Source organism: Mizuhopecten yessoensis, unplaced genomic scaffold, assembly GCF_002113885.1.
Source record: "Mizuhopecten yessoensis strain PY_sf001 unplaced genomic scaffold, ASM211388v2 scaffold309, whole genome shotgun sequence".
Lineage (NCBI taxonomy): Eukaryota > Metazoa > Mollusca > Bivalvia > Pectinida > Pectinidae > Mizuhopecten > Mizuhopecten yessoensis.
The window spans coordinates 56695-77787 of record NW_018403482.1 but is presented as its reverse complement, the minus strand read 5'-3'; the positions used below and the strand labels follow the sequence as shown (position 1 = coordinate 77787).

Here is a 21093-nt window from a genome sequence, read left to right as displayed (position 1 = left end):
GTGTTCAGGAACTGAGTTCTAATTGCAGCCATTGTGTAAATTTCTGTTGTACGTTAGGTTTCTCAATAGAAATGAAGTCAGTCTGTGAGTGTGTGTCTGTAATTGATGACAACTAGTGATGCTTCTTCAGAATAAGATTCATTACTTTGGTATGAATACTAAAGGCTAAGTTTGTTAAGTTTGTTTTGAACAGAAACACAATTTTCATTATCTTTTTGTGGTCAACACAAACTTAGCCTCCATCATTAAGCCTATTTTTTGTGAAAACAATCTGGCTTGTTTTGATATACAATTTGATGCTGACAAACATGTGCTAATTCGATATGCAACTTGCCGAAGTATCAAAATTATGCTTATGCTGTATAAAGTAATATACAGGGTTTTCTAAGTGAAGAAATTGAATCTACACTAAATACATTTATGGTCATATACTGACCTGACTAAAGACAGGATTATAGACATTAGTTGGTAACATAAATAGGATCACCATGAAGGGGGGCCACCGCAAGGATCTGATACTTTGTTACAGCAATATTATTTCGACCTAAAATAAGGTGTTCAGCGTAATTTAACATGTTTTAGGGGTTTAGGTCGACTTTCGGTAAAATAGACATCCCAAAATGTCGGCCCCACATGTGGTACCGGATACTCGTATCCACCTCTAACTCCTACTTTGTCCCGTTATGTGTTGACGCTGTGGTTGACATCATTCCCTTATAGAGAAAAGTATCCTGACCGAAACCGCCGCAGTGATATATTTGTTTTAGTGTTATTTTCTCTACAGCTACACCGCCGCAGTGATATATTTGTTTCTTAGTTATTTTCTCTACAGCTACACCGCCACAGTGATATGTTATTTTCTCCACAGCTACACCGCCGCAGCGATATATTTGTTTCTGTGTTATTTTCTCTACAGCTCCACCGCCGCAGTGATATATTTGTTTCTTAGTTATTTTCTCTACAGCTACACCGCCGCATTGATATATTTGTTTCTGTGTTATTTTATCTACAGCTACACCGCCGCAGTGCTATATTTGTTTCTGTGTTATTTTCCCTACAGCTACACCGCCGCAGTGACATATTTGTTTCTGTGTTATTTTCCCTACAGCTACACCGCCGCAGTGATATATTTGTTTCTGTGTTATTTTCTCTACAGCTACACCGCCGCAGTGATATGTTATTTTCTCCACAGCTACACCGCCGCAGTGATATATTTGTTTCTGTGTTATTTTCTCTACAGCTTCACAAACTGATAGCTATCGCCAGTGTGACTATCAATCTGCATCACAAACTGATAGATATCCTCAGTGTGACTATCAATCTGCATCACAAACGGATAGATATCGTCAGTGTGACTATCAATCTGCATCACAAACTGATAAATATCATCAGTGTGACTATCAATCTGAATCACAAACTGATAGCTATCGTCAGTGTGACTATCAATCTGCTTCACAAACTGATAGATATCCTCAGTGTGACTATCAATCTGTATCACAAACTGATAGCTATCGTCAGTGTGACTATCAATCTGCATAACAAACTGATAGATATCGTCAGTGTGGCTATCAATCTGAATCACAAACTGAGAGCTATCGTCAGTGTGGCTATCAATCTGAATCACAAACTGAGAGCTATCGTCAGTGTGGCTATCAATCTGCATCACACCGCATTGATATATTTGTTTCTGTGTTATTTTCTCTACAGCTACACCGCCGCATTGATATATTTGTTTCTGTGTTATTTTCTCTACAGCTACACCGCCGCATTGATATATTTGTTTCTGTGTTATTTTCTCTACAGCTTCACAAACTGATAGCTATCGCCAGTGTGACTATCAATCTGCATCACAAACGGATAGATATCGTCAGTGTGACTATCTATCAATCTGCATCACAACCTGATAGATATCGTCAGTGTGACTAACAATCTGCTTCACAAACTGATAAATATCGTCAGTTTGACTATCAATCTGCTTCACAAACTGATAGATATCCTCCGTGTGACTATCAATCTGTATCACAAACTTATAGCTATCGTCAGTGTGACTATCAATCTGAATCACCAACTGATAGATATCATCAGTGTGACTATCAATCTGTATCACAAACTTATAGCTATCGTCAGTGTGACTATCAATCTGCTTCACAAACTTATAGATATCGTCAGTGTGGCTATCAATCTGAATCACAAACTGATAACTATCGTTAGTGTGGCTATCAATCTGCATCACACCGCATTGATATATTTGTTTCTGTGTTATTTTCTCTACAGCTACACCGCCGCATTGATATATTTGTTTCTGTGTTATTTTCTCTACAGCTTCACAAACTGATAGCTATCGCCAGTGTGACTATCAATCTGCATCACTAAATGATAGATATCGTCAGTGTGACTATGAATCTGCATCACAAACTGATAGATATATCACAAACTGATAGATATCGTCAGTGTGGCTATCAATCTGAATCACAAACTGAGAGCTATCGTCAGTGTGGCTATCAATCTGCATTGTGACTATCAATCTGAATCACAAACTGCTAGATATCGTCAGTGTGACTATCAATCCGCATCACAAACTGATAGCTATCGTCAGCTGTGTTATTTTCTCTACAGCTACACCGCCGCAGTGATATATTTGTTTCTGTGTTATTTTCTCTACAGCTACACCGCCGCAGTGATATATTTGTTTCTGTGTTATTTTCTCTACAGCTACACCGCCGCAGTGATATATTTGTTTCTGTGTTATTTTCTCTACAGCTACACCGCCGCATTGATATATTTGTTTCTGTGTTATTTTCTCTACAGCTTCACAAACTGATAGCTATCGCCAGTGTGACTATCAATCTGCATCACAAACAGATAGATATCGTCAGTGTGACTATCTATCAATCTGCATCACAAACTGATAGAAATCGTCAGTGTGACTATCAATCTGCATAACAAACTGATAGATATCGTCAGTGTGACTATGAATCTGCATCACAAACTGATAGATATCTTCAGTGTGACTATCAATCTGCATCACAACCTGATAGATATCGTCAGTGTGACTAACAATCTGAATCACAAACTGATAGATATGTGACTATCAATCTGCATCACAAACAGATAGATATCGTCAGTGTGACTATCAAATATCCTCAGTGTGACTATCAATCTGAATCACATACTGATAGATATCGTCAGTGTGACTATGAATCTGCATCACAAACTGATAGATATCCTCAGTGTGACCATCAATCTGTATCACAAACTGATAGCTAGCGTCAGTGTGACTATCAATCTGCATCACAACCTGATAGATATCGTCAGTGTGACTATCCATCTGCATCACAAACTGATAGATATATCACAAACTGATAGATATCGTCAGTGTGCCTATCAATCTGAATCACAAACTGATAACTATCGTTAGTGTGGCTATCAATCTGCATCACAACCTGATAGATATCGTCAGTGTGACTATCTATCAATCTGCATCACAACCTGATAGATATCGTCAGTGTGACTAACAATCTGAATCACAAACTGATAGATATCGTCAGTGTGGCTATCAATCTGAATCACAAACTGATAGATATCGCCAGTGTGCATATCAATCTGCTTCACAAACTGATAGATATCGTCAGTGTGGCTATCAATCTGAATCACAAACTGATAGCTATCGTCAGTGTGACTATCAATCTGAATCACAAACTGATTGATAGCTATCGTCAGTGTGATTATCAATCTGCATCACAAACTGATAGATATCGTCAAGTGTGACTATCAATCTGCATCACAAACTGATAGATATCGTCAAGTGTGACTATCAATCTGCATCACAAACTGATAAATATCATCAGTGTGACTATCAATCTGAATCACAAAATGATAGATATCGTCAGTGTGACTATCAATTTGCATCACAAACTGATAACTATCGTCAGTGTGACTATCAATCTGCATCACAAACTGATAGATATCGTTAGTATGACTATCAATCTGCATCACAAACTGATAAATATCATCAGTGTGACTATCAATCTGAATCACAAACTGATAGCTATCGTCAGTGTGACTATCAATCTGAATCACAACCTGATAGATATCGTCAGTGTGACTATCAATCCGCATCACAAACTGATAGATATCGTCAGTGTGCATATCAATCTGCTTCACAAACTGATAGATTTCGTCAGTGTGACTATCAATCTGCATCACAACCTGATAGATATCGTCAGTGTGACTATCAATTTGCATCACAAACTGATAACTATCGTCAGTGTGACTATCAATCTGAATCACAAACTGATTGATAGCTATCGTCAGTGTGATTATCAATCTGCATCACAAACTGATAGATATCGTTAGTATGACTATCAATCTGCATCACAAACTGATAAATATCATCAGTGTGACTATCAATCTGAATCACAAAATGATAGATATCGTCAGTGTGACTATCAATCTGAATCACAAACTGATTGATAGCTATCGTCAGTGTGGCTATCAATCTGCATCACAAACTGATAACTATCGTCAGTGTGGCTATCAATCTGCATCACAAATTGATAGCTATCGTCAGTGTGACTATCAATCTGCTTCACAAACTGATAAATATCGTCAGTGTGACTATCAATCTGCATAACAAACTGATAGATATCGTCAGTGTGACTATCCATCTGCATCACAAACTGATAGATATCGTCAGGGTGACTATCAATCTGCATCACAAACTGATAGCTATCGTCAGTGTGACTATCAATCTGCATCACAAACATACCATAGGGACCTACTCCAACCTTACTAAATACACTGTTGGTGACTCTTATTATGTTATTTAGATTATTTAGTGAATAATTAACCGTTTTCAATTGATACACATAGTGTAATTTGACTTGCTTAGTAAAATATATATTGATATACATTTTGATTATATAATTGAATCATTCAAACAGATATCCACTAACTTGATGTATTTACCAATTTACTGTAAGATTTTGTTAATGTCAATGTTTATAAAGCGGTATGGCGTGCCACAGCTTGCTGAACGAAAATCCATATTACTTATTTCAAATTCACCTACATGTACGTTGCTATGATACGTCATACTCTGTCTATCCGCGTATGCTTACTGTCGTCGATATAAAACCTTTGTATAGGTTGAAGTCGCCACTTTAAGTAGTCTTTACCGATAACACTCTCGGAATCACGTCTCTAAACTAGATTGCCTAACTCAGATTGAACTATTCATTTTCTCCGAGAACACAAGCCCTGTAAATCCTATTTATACATTCCCTGTTTGTATTGTGCGTACAACATATACATTTATATGTCATATTGATGCAAAGTAAATATAAATCTAAGTTATTACACACCTATATGATTGAAAATTCCGTTTATGGGGGCTTGTTTACACCAAACCCCCTGTCTACAAACTATAATAATCATTTTGTCTAAATCTATGAGAAATACTTCTTATTAAGCTATATTCAACTTTTTACAATATTTGATAACAAGATTCGGCAAGATTAATTAAACTATATACATTTATACGTCTTGGATAAAGAGCAGTGCACGAACGCAAACGAATACTACACCTGCACTGTTATCAAACGAATACTACACCTGCACTGTTATCAAACGAATACTACACCTGCACTGTTATCCGGTCCCTTTATCTGTAACATATAGAGTACGGAGCACAGAACACTTTATTCTAAGACATGCTTGTTCACTTACAATTAGTCGCGATCACTTGTCATTTTAGACACTTTCCACCAGAAAACTACTGCAAGAAAGAACAATTTACATACAACGAAATAAAAACGATTCTCGAAAATGTTTCTTTTTAAGTCAGGAAATAGTTTTGTTTTCACAAATATAGCAAATCTAGTCTTAACTGTAGTGTTACGGTTGATATGTAATGTATTTATCATCTCCATTAAGGTTTCTCTGATTAGTTTACTGTTCAACATCTTCCTCGTCTTCTTAACTGTAGTAACGAAAACTCCATACATCTTTACTGTTGCAATAGCTGTTCTTATATACACGTAGGCTTATATATACCACACACAAGAAAAGTTAAACATATAGAATCAATAACTGTAACTAATCTTGTCATCCCTAATTGTAGGAACACCGCTGACATGACCCTCCTCTGATTCGGCGTAAGGTATGGAGAATGATGCCGCGAGAAACGTCGTGTCGCCAAAGGACGATGTTTCTTACGAAAACGAGGCGATTAATAAACCGAAAAAGCGGGAGGCAACAAACAATCAAGGAGGAGACGGCAATGGCCTTCCAGGTCCGAGGATCCAACGAAGAATTTCCCAACCAGAACGCAAAGTCAGTTTCCAGCTAAATATTGACAACATTCCTTCCCATGCCGACCTGTACGATAATACTTCTCCGACCCGTAGGCCCAGTGTTAGTTTCGTTCGGAGAGATGGCGACGAGAATCTCGTTCCCAACGAGAGAAGGGCTAAGGCGAGTCGATCGCCTCAGAGAAGCCCAAGGGTAAGCTTTTCACTGGCTCCCGGTGAAGGAAACCCGATGTATAACCGCTCCGGGAAGAAGCCGAACGAGACTAAATCTCCGAGAGTAAGTTTTTCTCTTGGCCCGGGCGAGGAAAACCCTATTCCAAATGACCGCACAACTAAACGCATAACGAAGGAAAACAAATCGCCACAAAGAAGTCCGAAAGTCAGCGTTTCTCATGAAAATATCGAAACTAACCCAGTTCAAGTAGAACAACAGACTGTATCCCCATCTTCTTCTACTTCTTCTTCCTGTCCTGATGGTGCAGACCGACCCCGTCGCCCCAGTAGACAAAGACGCTCTGGGGTAGTCAATAGTTTTGAGAGTGGGCGGGTGACGTCAGACATATTCTTAGATAATCTTCCCTCCGACAAACCTACAGAAGAAGACGACCAGTCAATATCAACAATATCAGGCAGTGTTGATATCGAATATACTTCAGCGAGAACGGCCAGCTACAACTCGGAGGAAGATCTCGGTCAGGTAAACAGCGGGTATGAAAGCGATGACGTCATAGAAAACATTGCACTAAAAGTGAACAGCATCATACAGGATGCACAGGCAAGTGAAATGAGTAATGGTTACTATAGTAACAGCATTGATAGCAAGGACGAGGGACAAGAGGGACAAGAAGAAGAAGACTACGTCGGCGAAGATGAAGAAGTAGAGGAGGAGGAGGAGGAGGAGGAGGAGGAGGAGGAGGAGGAGCAAGAGGAGGAAGAGGAAGATCAGGGCTTGACATTTAACCTCCCATCACAGGACAACCAGGACAAACAAACATTTGATGTTCCAATGAAGAAGGAAAGAAAGATAAATGAGTTTGGTTTACCACTGTCGATAATGAAACATAAGAAATCGTCCTTTGCCGAGAGTAACTATTCTGATGATTCCACGTCCCCCAATAAGAGTTCTCTTGCTCGTCACTTACGGAAGGACTCTATAGCACTGACCAGTGAGAAGATGGGTCAGATAAGGGATCTGCAGAGACACTACAAGCTGATGAAGAAGGAAAACATGCCAAGTGTAAGTGTGACGCTAGTTTGTCGAGTCCACCATTACCTCCTGTTAGAATTAGTAAATATACTCACACGAGGATCCACTAGATTGAGCGCATGTATAGAAGATATTCTTAATGTTTATATGAATAAAAGATTATTTCACGAGTGGATTGAATATTTTCATAGTTTTCACGAGTGCGTAACAGAGATGAAATATGGAAAATAGTCAACCCAAAAATCTGATTTATTGGTTTTATGTAAATATAACAGAATACTTACCGATCACAGTAAAAATATATTTACTTCACCTTCCTTGTAAAACCCAATACGTAGCTGGTAAATTTGTAGTCAACAACCTTATTCCATCTTTGTCGATATTTTAATGTATACCTCCTCAGTACATTTGTTAGGTAGTATAAAATGCATGTAAACAAGAGAAGTGTGATATACGTATTAGAGGATGTCCGTTATTAAAAATGTCAAAATCTCAAGGTCGTTCGATAGATCATAGTCGAGTTTTACCAATTACACATTAGGAGTTATCAAATTGTCCTCAAATAAGCTCTGAATAGAACGGTTAATTAATAAAATTCGTATTTATTCAAAAAATTATCTATTGCAGTTCTGGAAGAGGAAGACACTGACTATTAAGAAGTACCAGCTACACATGGCCGTGGCTGCCATGTTTGTCGTCGCCGTGATAACCGTTGCTGTAGGCTGGCATTTCCACGACCAGTTTCATGAGATAAGGAATGCTAACCAGCGTGTCTTCTTCGAGCCCTCAAGTCGAATCCTCACGCTGAGAGACCACCAAGATAATAAGATAATTGCGAATCTCGGGGTCAGCATCCCCATTTGGCTTCTGCCTTCACACTGCGCAAATGAAAAAGAAACAGGGTCGTTTACGTGTCTAAAATGGAAAAATAATGCAGTTTTAAGAATCCGACACTTTGGATCAAAAGCCGTAAATTGTTATAACATAACATGGGAGGTCACCCGTGAGGACCTTTTCCCAGAAGATTGCTTCATAATAGGTTCTCACGTCTGGTTTGGTCCGTCCAACACATCGAGTGCTATGTGGCCCCTGGATAAAACTAACTTTACATTTACAGCCGCAGAGACGGATTTCTATCCTGCCGGAACATTTAGTTCGGCCATGGAACGGTACTGGATATCCTCGGGAGGAGGGTCGATCTTTGTCCATAACGAAGACCCAGTATCTGTCAAATGGAATATAAAAAATAACAATAAAATCTGCATCGTTGGGAACAACAGGGGAAGTTTTTATGGTCAAAAGAGAACTAGGGGAACAGATTTAAATTACACAGTTTGCCACGGCACAAATGCTGTGGTCACTCACAAGTATGTCCGAAAGTTGTTACCTGACGGTCCGAACAACCTTCCATCTAGGCTTAGCTTAAAGTATCCGGTCTGGTCCACATTTGGCGTTGCACAATCTCATGATATCACAGAGAACGACATATCCGGTTTAGCAAAGGGAATACACGACAGACAATTAAATTGCAGTTTCATTGAAATTGATGGTAAATGGGAAAAACATTTTGGGGATTTAGAATTTGACAAAGAAAGATTTCCTAACATAACAGGTATTGCGAAATACGTCAAAACGTTAGGTTATTCTCTCTCTGTTGAGGTCAGTCCGTATTTTGGTTATAAATCTTTCAATTTTGATGAAGGTGTAAAAGACGGCAATTTTATGCTTGATGCCGGAAGAAAAGTTCCAGCGTTTCTTCCGATGGAGCAAAGTATCTATGCCATGTTGGACATCACTAACCCGTCAGCAGAATCGTGGATGAAAGGCAAGATGATCCGACTTTCTTCCACATACAAAATTACAGCCTTCCACATATTTTACCGTAATCGATCATGGATGCCGTTTAGTCCAGCATTCCATGCGGCGGAAGTAACACCAAGTATGATTAGAAATCTCTTTGCAGAATTTGTAACATCATTTAATGAAGTTGATGCTGATATTGTTGAAGGAACATCCGGGTCACAAAACCAAGTTTCGTTCGTTAACATACCGACAAAGGTCACTATGCATTCGGATGGTGAGTGTATAACTGGTATCATAGAAACAGCATTGACTCTGGGAATTATGGGTTACCCCTTTGTTATCGTTGACGGTATGTTTGTACAGGAACCCGCTGCTGGGCTCGAAGAGTTTGACTTGCCTAATCGACAGCTCTACATTCGATGGATACAAATGGCTTCCTTCTTCCCCGCCATGAAGTACGCTGTTCCGCCGTGGGCTTTTGATGATGAATGTGTGGAAATGGCGCGGAACGCTTCTTTAATGCACCAACAATACACTGTGAAAATTATAAATGAAATACAAAAAGAAATAAAAAATGGCGATCCAATTATTCGACCAATATGGTGGACTGCTCCGTCCGATCAAGAAGCACATACCGCCAAGAATGAGTTCATGGTCGGCGACTCCCTCTTGGTCGCGCCTGTCGTTTGTGATGACGTCATAGAGCGGGATATCTACCTTCCGGAAGGCTTCTGGACGGATAAGCTAACAGGAGATTTTATTTACGGAAAGAGGTGGTTATATAACTATGAAGTAAAAATAAACCAGATACCACACTTTAAACGGAAAGAGGTCATAGGGCACTAGTGTCTAGTCAGTCACTGTTAGTTACTTTTTTAATTTGAAGATAGTGTCTGACCATGATTCTGCATGCAATCTTTAATACGAGTATTACTGAGTGACCTCCCTTTACTCGAAGATCGATTAACGTGTGTTTTATGTGACTATGAGAGACACTTCTTTTTCTATAAGTGGTTTGCTGTTACCGAGAGCTATACTTCTGTTGTTTTAAGTGATACCCATTTTGCTATGAGTGAAAAGCCTGTTACTATGAGTAAATGTTTTCATTCGATATCATAAGATGATGTAGAACATAGAAGTGGTCCTGTTATCCATCATCGTGTAACTGTGGTAAAAAATGGGTCATTCGTGGAAGTCAGTTCTAAACGAACAGTTCCTCATATTTTGTTCTGAAATATATTTCTTCCAACAGAACCAAAACTTCCTAGGTTCGAGTCTTGATCTGTCACAGTTAACAGTGATTGATTTGTGTTCAATTTTGAGGTAATTGTATGTGCTGTATATATAATTTATAGGTTTGTTTGTAGTCTGCTGCGTTTACGAAAAGGAAATTGGTAATGGAATATGCAAACATAACATGAAATGTAACACATCGTCAGAGTCCGCCATGTTTGTTCTAGATCGGGTGACAGGTGGCAACAGTTATAAGTGCTATCAATTTAAACGATCTTCAGTATGTTTTCACATTTACACACGATGTTCAGTATGTTTTCACATTTACACACGATGTTCAGCATGTTTTCACATTTACACTCGATGTTCAGTATGTTTTCACATTTACACACGATGTTCAGTATGTTTTCACATTTACATACTAGTTAGTATGCGCTGGTGTGCTATCATTTATTTTTGTACAAATATGTGTTCTTTGTAGTAATAATTTTGTCCTTAATTATGACAGATCTGTTTTAAGATTTATATATTTTTTAAACATTTTATTAATCATCCCTTTACAAAACGAAACAAATTGCTGTGCAGAATGTAGAAATGCATTTGTGTATTTGTACATTTCTTTTAAAACGCCAAGATCAAATAGGTGGTCTCCCTTTGATTTATATTCGCCTTCGAGCGAAGGTTTTATTTTGTCTGTTTTAGAATGAACGGAATGCTTTATAATTCCATGTTACCGTGTTAATAGGGAAGTTATTTCTATAAACACTTGTATTACTACATCATGTTATTTCCTAAGGCTGTGCTGTTCGTATTTATAAATAATGGTGTTCCATTCACCGAAGGATACTTTTTATGTAATTTGCAGTAACGGAGTCAATTGTTCTATAACTGGTTCAACATGAAGTCCGTTTAGGAATATCATGTAATACCTTGTACCTAAAAGAACATTGCGTTTTTCAAAATTTTCCATGGAGGTCAAGTGAATTGATCCAATAAAATTAAATGAAGGAAGAAATAGCTTTTTTTTCGTTATGTTTGAGAGAAAGACGTCAGTACATTTACATGAGTTTTTACGTACGTGTTCCCAAATAAGTGGAGATTTGTTATCATGTCTATCTGACTTGAGTTAGTGAACTTTCAAATTCAACACTAGTAGCCACGATGTTAACCAAGAGCGTTTTAGATAAAAATGCTACCAACAATCTTGATAAGGGAATATTACAAGGTTTCTGGATGAAAATAATTCTGAAGGACGTATGCAAGATGTTCTTATTGATATGTACCAAAGGTTCTTAAATATGCAGTTGTTCCTAAAGATATAGCAGTTATTCATAGATCAGCGGACACGATGGTCCTGGAGGTGTTTAAAGATTTTCAAATATGCGTATTAGTTGCTCCTAAATGTTGAACAAGTTGGTTTCGAATGTGTAGACCTGTGCGTACAAGCGTTCCTAAAGTAGAAAATCTTCCTAAAGGTGTGTGATATAAGGATTGTATAAAACGGTCTTATAGGGGTGTAAAAGTTGAACCTAAAGGTGTGTGATATAATGATTGTATAAAACGGTCTTATAGGTGCGTATAAGTTGTACCTAACGTTTTGTGATATAAGGATTGTACAAAACGGTCTTATAGGGGTGTAAAAGTTGAACCCAACGTTGTGTGATATAAGGATTGTATAAAACGGTCTTATAGGTGTGTAAAAGTTGTACCTAAAGGTGTGTGATAGAAGGATTGTATAAAACGGTCTTATAGGTGTGTAAAAGTTGAACCTAAAGGTGTGTGATATAAGGATTGTATAAAGCGGTATTATAGGTGTGTAAAAGTTGTACCTAAAGGTGTGTGATATAAGGGTCTTAAAGGTGTGTAGAAATTGTACCTAAAGGTGTGTGATATAAGGATTGTATAAAACGGTCTTATAGGTGTGTAAAAGTTGAACCTAAAGGTGTGTGATATAAGGATTGTATAAAGCGGTCTTATAGGTGTGTATAAGTTGTACTTAAAGGTGTGTGATATAAGGATTGTATAAAACGGTCTTATAGGAGTGTAAAAGTTGAACCTAAAGGTGTGTGATATAAGGATTGTATAAAACGGTCTTATAGGTGTGTATAAGTTGTACCTAAAGGTGTGTGATATAAGGATTGTATAAAGCGGTCTTATAGGTGTGTATAAGTTCTACTTAAAGGTGTGTGATATAAGGATTGTATAAAACGGTCTTATAGGAGTGTAAAAGTTGAACCTAAAGGTGTGTGATATAAGGATTGTATAAAGCGGTCTTATAGGTGTGTATAAGTTCTACTTAAAGGTGTGTGATATAAGGATTGTATAAAACGGTCTTATAGGGGTGTAAAAGTTGTACCTAGAAGTGTTTGATATAAGGATTGTATAAAACGGGCTTATAGGTGTGTAAAAGTTGTACCTAGAGGTGTGTGATATAAGGGTTGTATAAAACGGTCTTATAGGTGTGTAAAAGTTGTACCTAGAAGAGGTTGATATCAGGATAGTATAAAACGGGCTTATAGGTGTGTAAAAGTTGTCCCTAGAAGTGTTTGATATAAGGATTGTATAAAACGGTCTTATAGGTGTGTAAAATTTGTACCTAGAGGTGTGTGATATAAGGATTGTATAAAACTTTCCTAAAAATAAAGTTGTGTAAAAGATGTTCCTAAATGTATAGTAGTATTTTGTTTTGTTTCCATATGTGTATGAACATTTGTGGTATACTATGTCTCTATATGCAAAATTTAAAGATGCGTTCAAAATGACACTGTCACACTTTTGTACCATGACACTGTGATTACGAACCAACACAGGTACCGGTCTGACTTCAGTAAACAAAGTGTAGTATGTATACAGTGTACTTAATGTACAGTTATATAATGGATATGAGGGAAATAGCAAATGTTTTATCCCCCGGGGTGAAAAACTATTTCCAGAGGCCAAAGGAAATAGTTTTTACCAAGGGTGACCATACATTTGCTATTACACGAATTACCTATTCTTTAACTGTTTTATTATAACGAAACACATTAAGGCAGTTAATTAAACGAATTTATAAATTCATTTCTTTAAACAATTTCAAAGAGAAAATACATATCACAATTTTGTGCTGTATGCATCGTCGTTGGTGATATCTTCATTTCTAGCATTCAAGAAGTGTTTTGTAGACCTATCTAATAGTCACCATTGATTTTCTGTCCTAATCGTCGACGCCTCCGGCATTCCGTTCAGTTAAATAAGTTTGAAGTACTGCCTTAACAACAGCTTTTGTATTGAAGCCATACTTTTATAAGCTGTAATTCCTGATCAGTAAGATTACATGTATCAAAACGACCTACATCGATTGTCATTTTCGCTGTTGTCGTTTGGTTCTGAATTGTGACGTCACCTGGGTCACGGAGAAAACCCCGCCTACCAAATGTTTTCATTGGTTTAAATTTGATAAGCTCCGCCTACAAATATTCATGAGGGAGTAGTCCTTCCTTGCAGGGAGTAGTCCTATTTTGGGGAGGGAGTAGCTCTCAGATGAAGAGATATAAGTGATTTAAAGGAAATATGACATTTTATCATATATAGGGAAAACTCAGTAGATGTATAATAATAACGAATATCAACTGTATCGGTAAGTAAGCATCTACATTACAGCATAAACGTACGACTTGTAACATTGAAATTAATAAACAAACTTGAGTTTTTTTTATTGTAAACCCCATTTTTATGATAAAACTACTTACTACGTCCAATTAGTATGCAAATGATTTCCAACTACCAGTTTTTTAACTCCAAAACGAAAGTTTCAAATGCCCCGCGCAAATACGAAACTTCTCCCTGTCCAAACCGAACAAACGGGTGTAGGATGCGCACGCACTCCCTACTTCCTCTAATCTAAAAACGAACACAACAACTAAAAGCAAAAGGCCTAAAGGAGCCGGAGGAGCCAGGGAGGAGGGTGAGACTCACATTGGACATGGTAAGTAGTTTTATCATAAAAATGGGTTTTACAATAAAATACCGCAATTTGATATCAAAAACAATACTTTCCACGTCCAATTATTATGCGAATTCGTCTTGCCTAGTGGATCCTCCGATCCGGCAGGACCATGGCTCATCCAGGAGGACGGTACACCGGTCACAATCAATTGGAACCTAAGTCCCGAGGAAAAGCTCTTATATAGAGCATCCCAAATTAAAAAAACAGAAAGATCATTGTCAAGCAAAGATTTTCCGTCGCAATGCTAACGCATAAAACCCCCAGAGAACACTCTACTCTGAGGTGGGTGGGCAAGTCACTGACTGGGCAACAACCAACGGACCAAAAGAGTAAAGTTTGTCTGAGAAGGACGACAGTGATCACAGATAGAACTCTGTAAAAGTAGTGTGTTCTCGCCAAAAGGCTGAGGACATAACCTCTGAAAAGGGAGAGCCATTGAGAAGGGTCCAAGATGCTACTAGAGCCCTAACCTCATGGGCCCTTACCTTGAAAAGCCTTCTGACATCATCATCAGAAGAATCATAAGCCAGCCCAATAACCTGGCAAATCCATCGGAATAACGGAGAGCTCTGACAGGGCAGGGAAGAGGATTACGCTCGTCCTTACCAACCAGGTCAGAGAGAGAAGGAATGCGGATAGAATTTCAAGGAGGCTTGACTCAAAATATCGTAAGGTACTACCAAAAGGGACCCCAAAACCAAAGTTAAATCCCATTGAGGAGTTAAACGCCTAACTCTAGGTCTCTCAATGGTAAATCCTCTGATGAGGGCGGACAAGGAGGAGGGAGATCCTACCTTTGGTCGTGCTGCATAAGATAAGATACCAGCTATAGCAGACCGATAGCCGGCAATGGTACCAGGAACTAAATTCTTACTGCGGAACTATTGCATTAAAAAACTCTGCAATTAGGGGAACAGATGCCTTGAGTGGATGAACCTGCCTCTGACCACACCAATCGCAGAAGATGCTCCACCTAGACTGGGAGACTGCCGTGGAAGAAGACCTGATGGACCTAGCGATACAGTCTGACACCGGTCCAGAAAACCCCCTCCTGCGTGAGACCACTGCGTGAGAGCTGCCAATCCGTCAGAACCGGCCGAATACGTCTTGACAGGGTGTCTGCAAGGACACTGAGTCTGCCCGGAAGGTGCTTGACCTGAATGGTTAGACACAATTCCTGGCAAAGTAGCAAAATGTGAATGGCAAGGGCACACATGACGTGAGAGCTGGTGCCCCCTTCCTTCTGCAGATAAGCTTCAACAGTTGAGTTGTCTGTTGCCACGCAAATCACCTGGTTTTGCAGACAAGACCTGAGGTACTGAATGGCCAACAACAATTCCCTTATTTCGAACACATTGATGTGCTCGGAAAGATGATCCTCTGTCCACGAACCTGAGCGAGCCTGACCGTTCAGGTACGCCCCAAACATGTCTTGGACGCAACGGTATACAGGGTCATGGTGGGCGAGCTCCTGTGCAAGGACACCCCCTTCAGGACATTGTTCCGCGACGCAGGAACCCAATTGCTGAGAGGAAACATCTGCAGAGGTCTGATGTGCAGTCTGCCCAGAAGAAGTACATCTGCAAGTGAGTTGAGAAACCACAGCAAACCAACGAACCTGTACCACAGAACTCTGGATAAACAGAAGCACCAGACTCCTTGCCTTGATGAATTCTGAGTTGGAAGGACTATGCCCTTGGCTACGATTGAAGGCACTTAGGTCTTTAATCGGGCGCCAAGCTCCCGACTTCTTCTTCACCAGAAAAATTCGGGAAAAGAAGTCTAAAGAGCACCGGTACCGTGGGAGCTCCTCTACTGCACCCTTCTCGACTAGGGTAGCAATTTCTCGTATGACAGCTAAAGCCTTCTCTGGATCTCCCGAAGGTGGGAACAAGATTTGCTCTGCTGTGAGCGGAGGTTCCCGTAAAACGGGATGCTCAATCCTTCCGCGTCTATTGACAATGTCCAACTGTCCTAAGTAATCTCTTTCCATTTCAAAGGAAAGCGGACAGTCGACCTCCTACTGGAAGGTCCGGTTGAGGAAGGCCAAGACCTTCCCAAACGTATATGGGACTGTCTACGACCGTTATAAGACCAGGCAAGTGAGACCTCTGCTTGCCCGGACTGAAATGAAAAAGTTGTGGAAAGAGGAAAGAAGTCAGGAACACTGCTTCTTACCCCCAGAGGGTTTGGTCTTAAAGGTAGACTTAGCCTGAGGTGTTCCAGCATTACCACCAGCAGACACTATTGAAACTAAAAGTGCGGAGGCTACTGGGTCCTCCTTAACTTCCTTCTGAAAAGAAGGAAGGGCAACCCGAAGAGCCAAGAACCATCGGCAGGAGAGGACAAAAGCCTGGACCTTTAAGCACAGAGGCTCGCCTGGTAAGAATCTTTGCGAGCAGTGTGCACTGCAAAGCTGCAGAGGCCTTCAGACTGTTGTGTAAGGATGAGATCACCCTATCATGCACAGTCCGTCTGTAACTCTCATCAACCTCTGACTCCCCGATGGGCACTTCCGATAAACGGAATAGGGTCACCGTCAGGAAATCAAAATATGAGTGTACCTGGAAAGAAAGCCGCAGGTTTGTGGTGTTCCTTGGCAGAGAACACCACCTGGTCAGTCGCCGGTCCTGGCCATTGCCGAAGCTCATGAGTTTCCAGCTTGGCTGATTGACTCTCAAGTTTGGCGTTGTGAATTGCGTAGTCCGAGGACCTAACCTCAGACAAATCTGTCAAACTCAACTGCAGGCCAGCTGCACAAGATGCACGAGAGGACAAATCAGCCTTCTCTACCATCCTAGCATGGGCGACAGCCAAAGCCGAGGAAACAGCAGAACCCTCAGCAAAGACTTGTCGGAACGAGCCAAACCCTTAGGCGGAAGAAGCGATATTGGTCCTGGAGCGAGATGTCCTAAAAGCTCTAATAGGTCTTTTAAAAACAATGTTCTCCGCAGCCCCGGGGGGGGGGGGGGGGGGGGGAGCTGAGCATTCAGCGAGTCCCAAACCTGCTGAGATGAGACCGGACCCCAACCCTGATTAAATCCCGGAGGACAACCTAAGTTGTACTCAAATCCCTGAGGAAAAGGGGCCCTAGGACCGTGAGGAAAGGAGCGACCCCAGCATTGACCAAACTGACCGGTGGGTACATGGGAAGGAATACCCTGACCAAAAGATAAAGGTGAACCGTCACTCCCTCCCGGAGCGAAACCAGAAAATAAAAGGCCTAGGGACAGACATATGACCAGTTTACTGCTGGAAAGCACCAAAAACATGATGCATAGTACCCGAAGCATTAGAAATAAAGGACTCATACCCGAGACCATGGGGTGGCGCCCGACTCTCGGCAGACATGTCACCTTCTCCATTACCCATGGGCGCGACCCACGGGTTCCGTATGGCACGGAATCGACCCAAACAGGGTTGATACCGGATACTTGACCAGGACAGAGAAGGGACCGTGAAATGTCATGAGAGGTGGCAGTGCTGCTACACTCTATGGGGCCCAGATAATTCAAACAATTATCACTGGAGGATAACTGGAGGAGGTCCCACCAGGGTGGACCAACCTTCCTGGCAACAGGATAGCCAACACCTGTGCCCTCTAGACTAAAGCTAGCCAAGGGCTGGATAGTCTTGGGACCCGGCAGGGCCTCTGCCAACGAGGTACCTGCCGAAGGACTACCCGTGGGGTCGCCGATACTACCGGAGGAGGACCTAGCCTTGTCCTTCCTCTTACCCCGTTTGTCAGACTTCATTCATGGTTCACAAACAACACGATAAACAAACAATTTAGCTTTTTTTTGTAAATAAAAGAATTTCAATTCACAAAATTCACCGTAAACGAAAACGTAAGTTAAAGCAGAAACGAACGAAAACGAACGGGGACCAAAACACGTGGCACTGGTACCGACGTTTTACAACAAAAAATACGGTGAAAAAAGGCAAAAAAGACAGATAAACAATAGCAGGGAAACTTGTATAATAAAAAAAGAATGAAAACGAAGAATGAAACAGGTTACCGCCCTCGGAAGACTTAAACGTAGTCCAGGGTAAAAATAACAGCCATATGCGTTTTCGAGTCGAAGAAAATAGGAAGTTGGAGGTGCGCTCGCATCTTACAGTCGTATGTCTGGTTTGGACAGGAAGTAGTTTCGTATTTGCGCGGGGCATCTGAAACTTTCGTTTGTGTTAAAAGAACTGGTACATGTAGTTGGAGAGCATTTGCATCATAATTGGACGTGGTAAGTATTGTTTTTGATATAACATGTATATTTGCAGCTATGCACAATTCAAGGTAGAGGTAAGACGATGATGCAAATAGATATAAAAAACTATAGAAGCAATGTAATATGGTATGTAGAAAGTCAAACACTTTAGCCATAGCAGCAGTACAATAAATTACATTCCTATTGTTGGCTACAACGTGTCTGTCGGTGTTGTAAGTATTACCGTTGAATAAACTCCATTTTTGAATACACGTTTCCTTATTTCGCATTACAGTTATCATTTTGTTAAAAAAACACAACACTCTGGTCAAACAATGGTCATTTTTACTTGCATAAAATATATAGACAATGGTGTAACATACGTATTTAAGACATAGATAATAAAATACAGTTATATAGGGCTATGTAGACTGTACAGGGCACTTTGTGCTGCTTAATATCGATATAAATCACAGATTGCGTTTGATATCGGCTCCCCTAGGCCTGTGTCCACTTATATAATTAGTGATGACGATCCTAGGCCTGTGTCCACTTAGTGATGACGACCCTAGGCGTGTGTCCACTTAGTGATGACGACCCTAGGCCTGTGTCCACTTGGTGATGACAACCCTTGGCCTGTGTCCTCTTAGTGATGACGACCCTAGGCCTGTGTCCACTTAGTGATGACGACATTACTTGTTCCAGGAAATACGAATATGAGTATTAACATTTGCCTTTGGTGTTTGACTTAAAGCCGTTAAAAAGCAAGACACAAAATAAGCTTAGGAATGTACATATAACAGTTCAGTAAACGTTTACGATTTTGTTGATTTGTTTGGAGTTTAAATTCCTCGCAACACTCAGGGTCCTATGTAGACGGGTAATGACATACATGTGTGTACACTCTCTCTGCGATAAAATCTCAAAAACGCGATGTCAGTAAAATGTACTAGTAGGCAGATCAAATAACTTCGAGATTTAAATCAGAAACGTTTGCTTAAATAGTTTCCATTAATCTAAATACGTTTGAAATCAAATGATGATACAGTGATATACACAATTAAAACAGGAATAGGTCCACCCTTCCTGAGTACCTTACTAGTTTTGTCTCCATTTTTATCGGAATATATTTTCATTTTGTTTTTGGTGTCTGCTTAGTTCCTTCAGAAACAGGCGGTATTTTCTCTGTAAAGATCACGTGGTAAAAACTCAAGAAACGAGCAATTACCAACTAGTAGTACTGACACAGATAACTGGTAGTACTGACACAGATAACTGGTAGTACTGACACAGATAACTGGTAGTACTGACACAGATAACTGGTAGTACTGACACAGATAACTGGTAGTACTGACACAGATAACTGGTAGTACTGACACAGATAACTGGTAGTACTGACACAGATAACTGGTAGTACTGACACAGATAACTGGTAGTACTGACACAGATAACTGGTAGTACTGACACAGATAACTGGTAGTACTGACACAGATAACTGGTAGTACTGACACAGATAACTGGTAGTACTGACACAGATAACTGGTAGTACTGACACAGATAACTGGTAGTACTGACACAGATAACTGGTAGTACTGACACAGATAACTGGTAGTACTGACACAGATAACTGGTAGTACTGACACAGATAACTGGTAGTACTGACACAGATAACTGGTAGTACTGACACAGATAACTGGTAGTACTGACACAGATAACTGGTAGTACTGACACAGATAACTGGTAGTACTGACACAGATAACTGGTAGTACTGACACAGATAACTGGTAGTACTGACACAGATAACTGGTAGTACTGACACAGATAACTGGTAGTACTGACACAGATAACTGGTAGTACTGACACAGATAACTGGTAGTACTGACACAGATAACTGGTAGTACTGACACAGATAACTGGTAGTACTGACACAGATAACTGGTAGTACTGACACAGATAACTGGTAGTACTGACACAGATAACTGGTAGTACTGACACAGATAACTGGTAGTACTGACACAGATAACTGGTAGTACTGACACAGATAACTGGTAGTACTGACACAGATAACTGGTAGTACTGACACAGATAACTGGTAGTACTGACACAGATAACTGGTAGTACTGACACAGATAACTGGTAGTACTGACACAGATAACTGGTAGTACTGACACAGATAACTGGTAGTACTGACACAGATAACTGGTAGTACTGACACAGATAACTGGTAGTACTGACACAGATAACTGGTAGTACTGACACAGATAACTGGTAGTACTGACACAGATAACTGGTAGTACTGACACAGATAACTGGTAGTACTGACACAGATAACTGGTAGTACTGACA

The 21093-nt window shown here is 40.1% G+C and overlaps 1 protein-coding gene across 1 annotated transcript in view; it reads left to right on the top strand.

Annotated features, from left to right (window-relative positions):
* The window catches only part of LOC110446263, a 33357-nt gene extending 21788 nt beyond the window's left edge, over positions 1-11569 (top strand). Inside the window, exons 2-3 of the mRNA XM_021491315.1 lie at positions 6122-7548; positions 8146-11569. Of these exons, the coding sequence (XP_021346990.1) occupies positions 6163-7548; positions 8146-10167 (3408 nt within the window). The 5' untranslated portion in view covers positions 6122-6162 and the 3' untranslated portion in view covers positions 10168-11569. The remainder of the gene's footprint in view (positions 1-6121; positions 7549-8145) is intronic.
* Positions 11570-21093: the final 9524 nt, after the last annotated feature.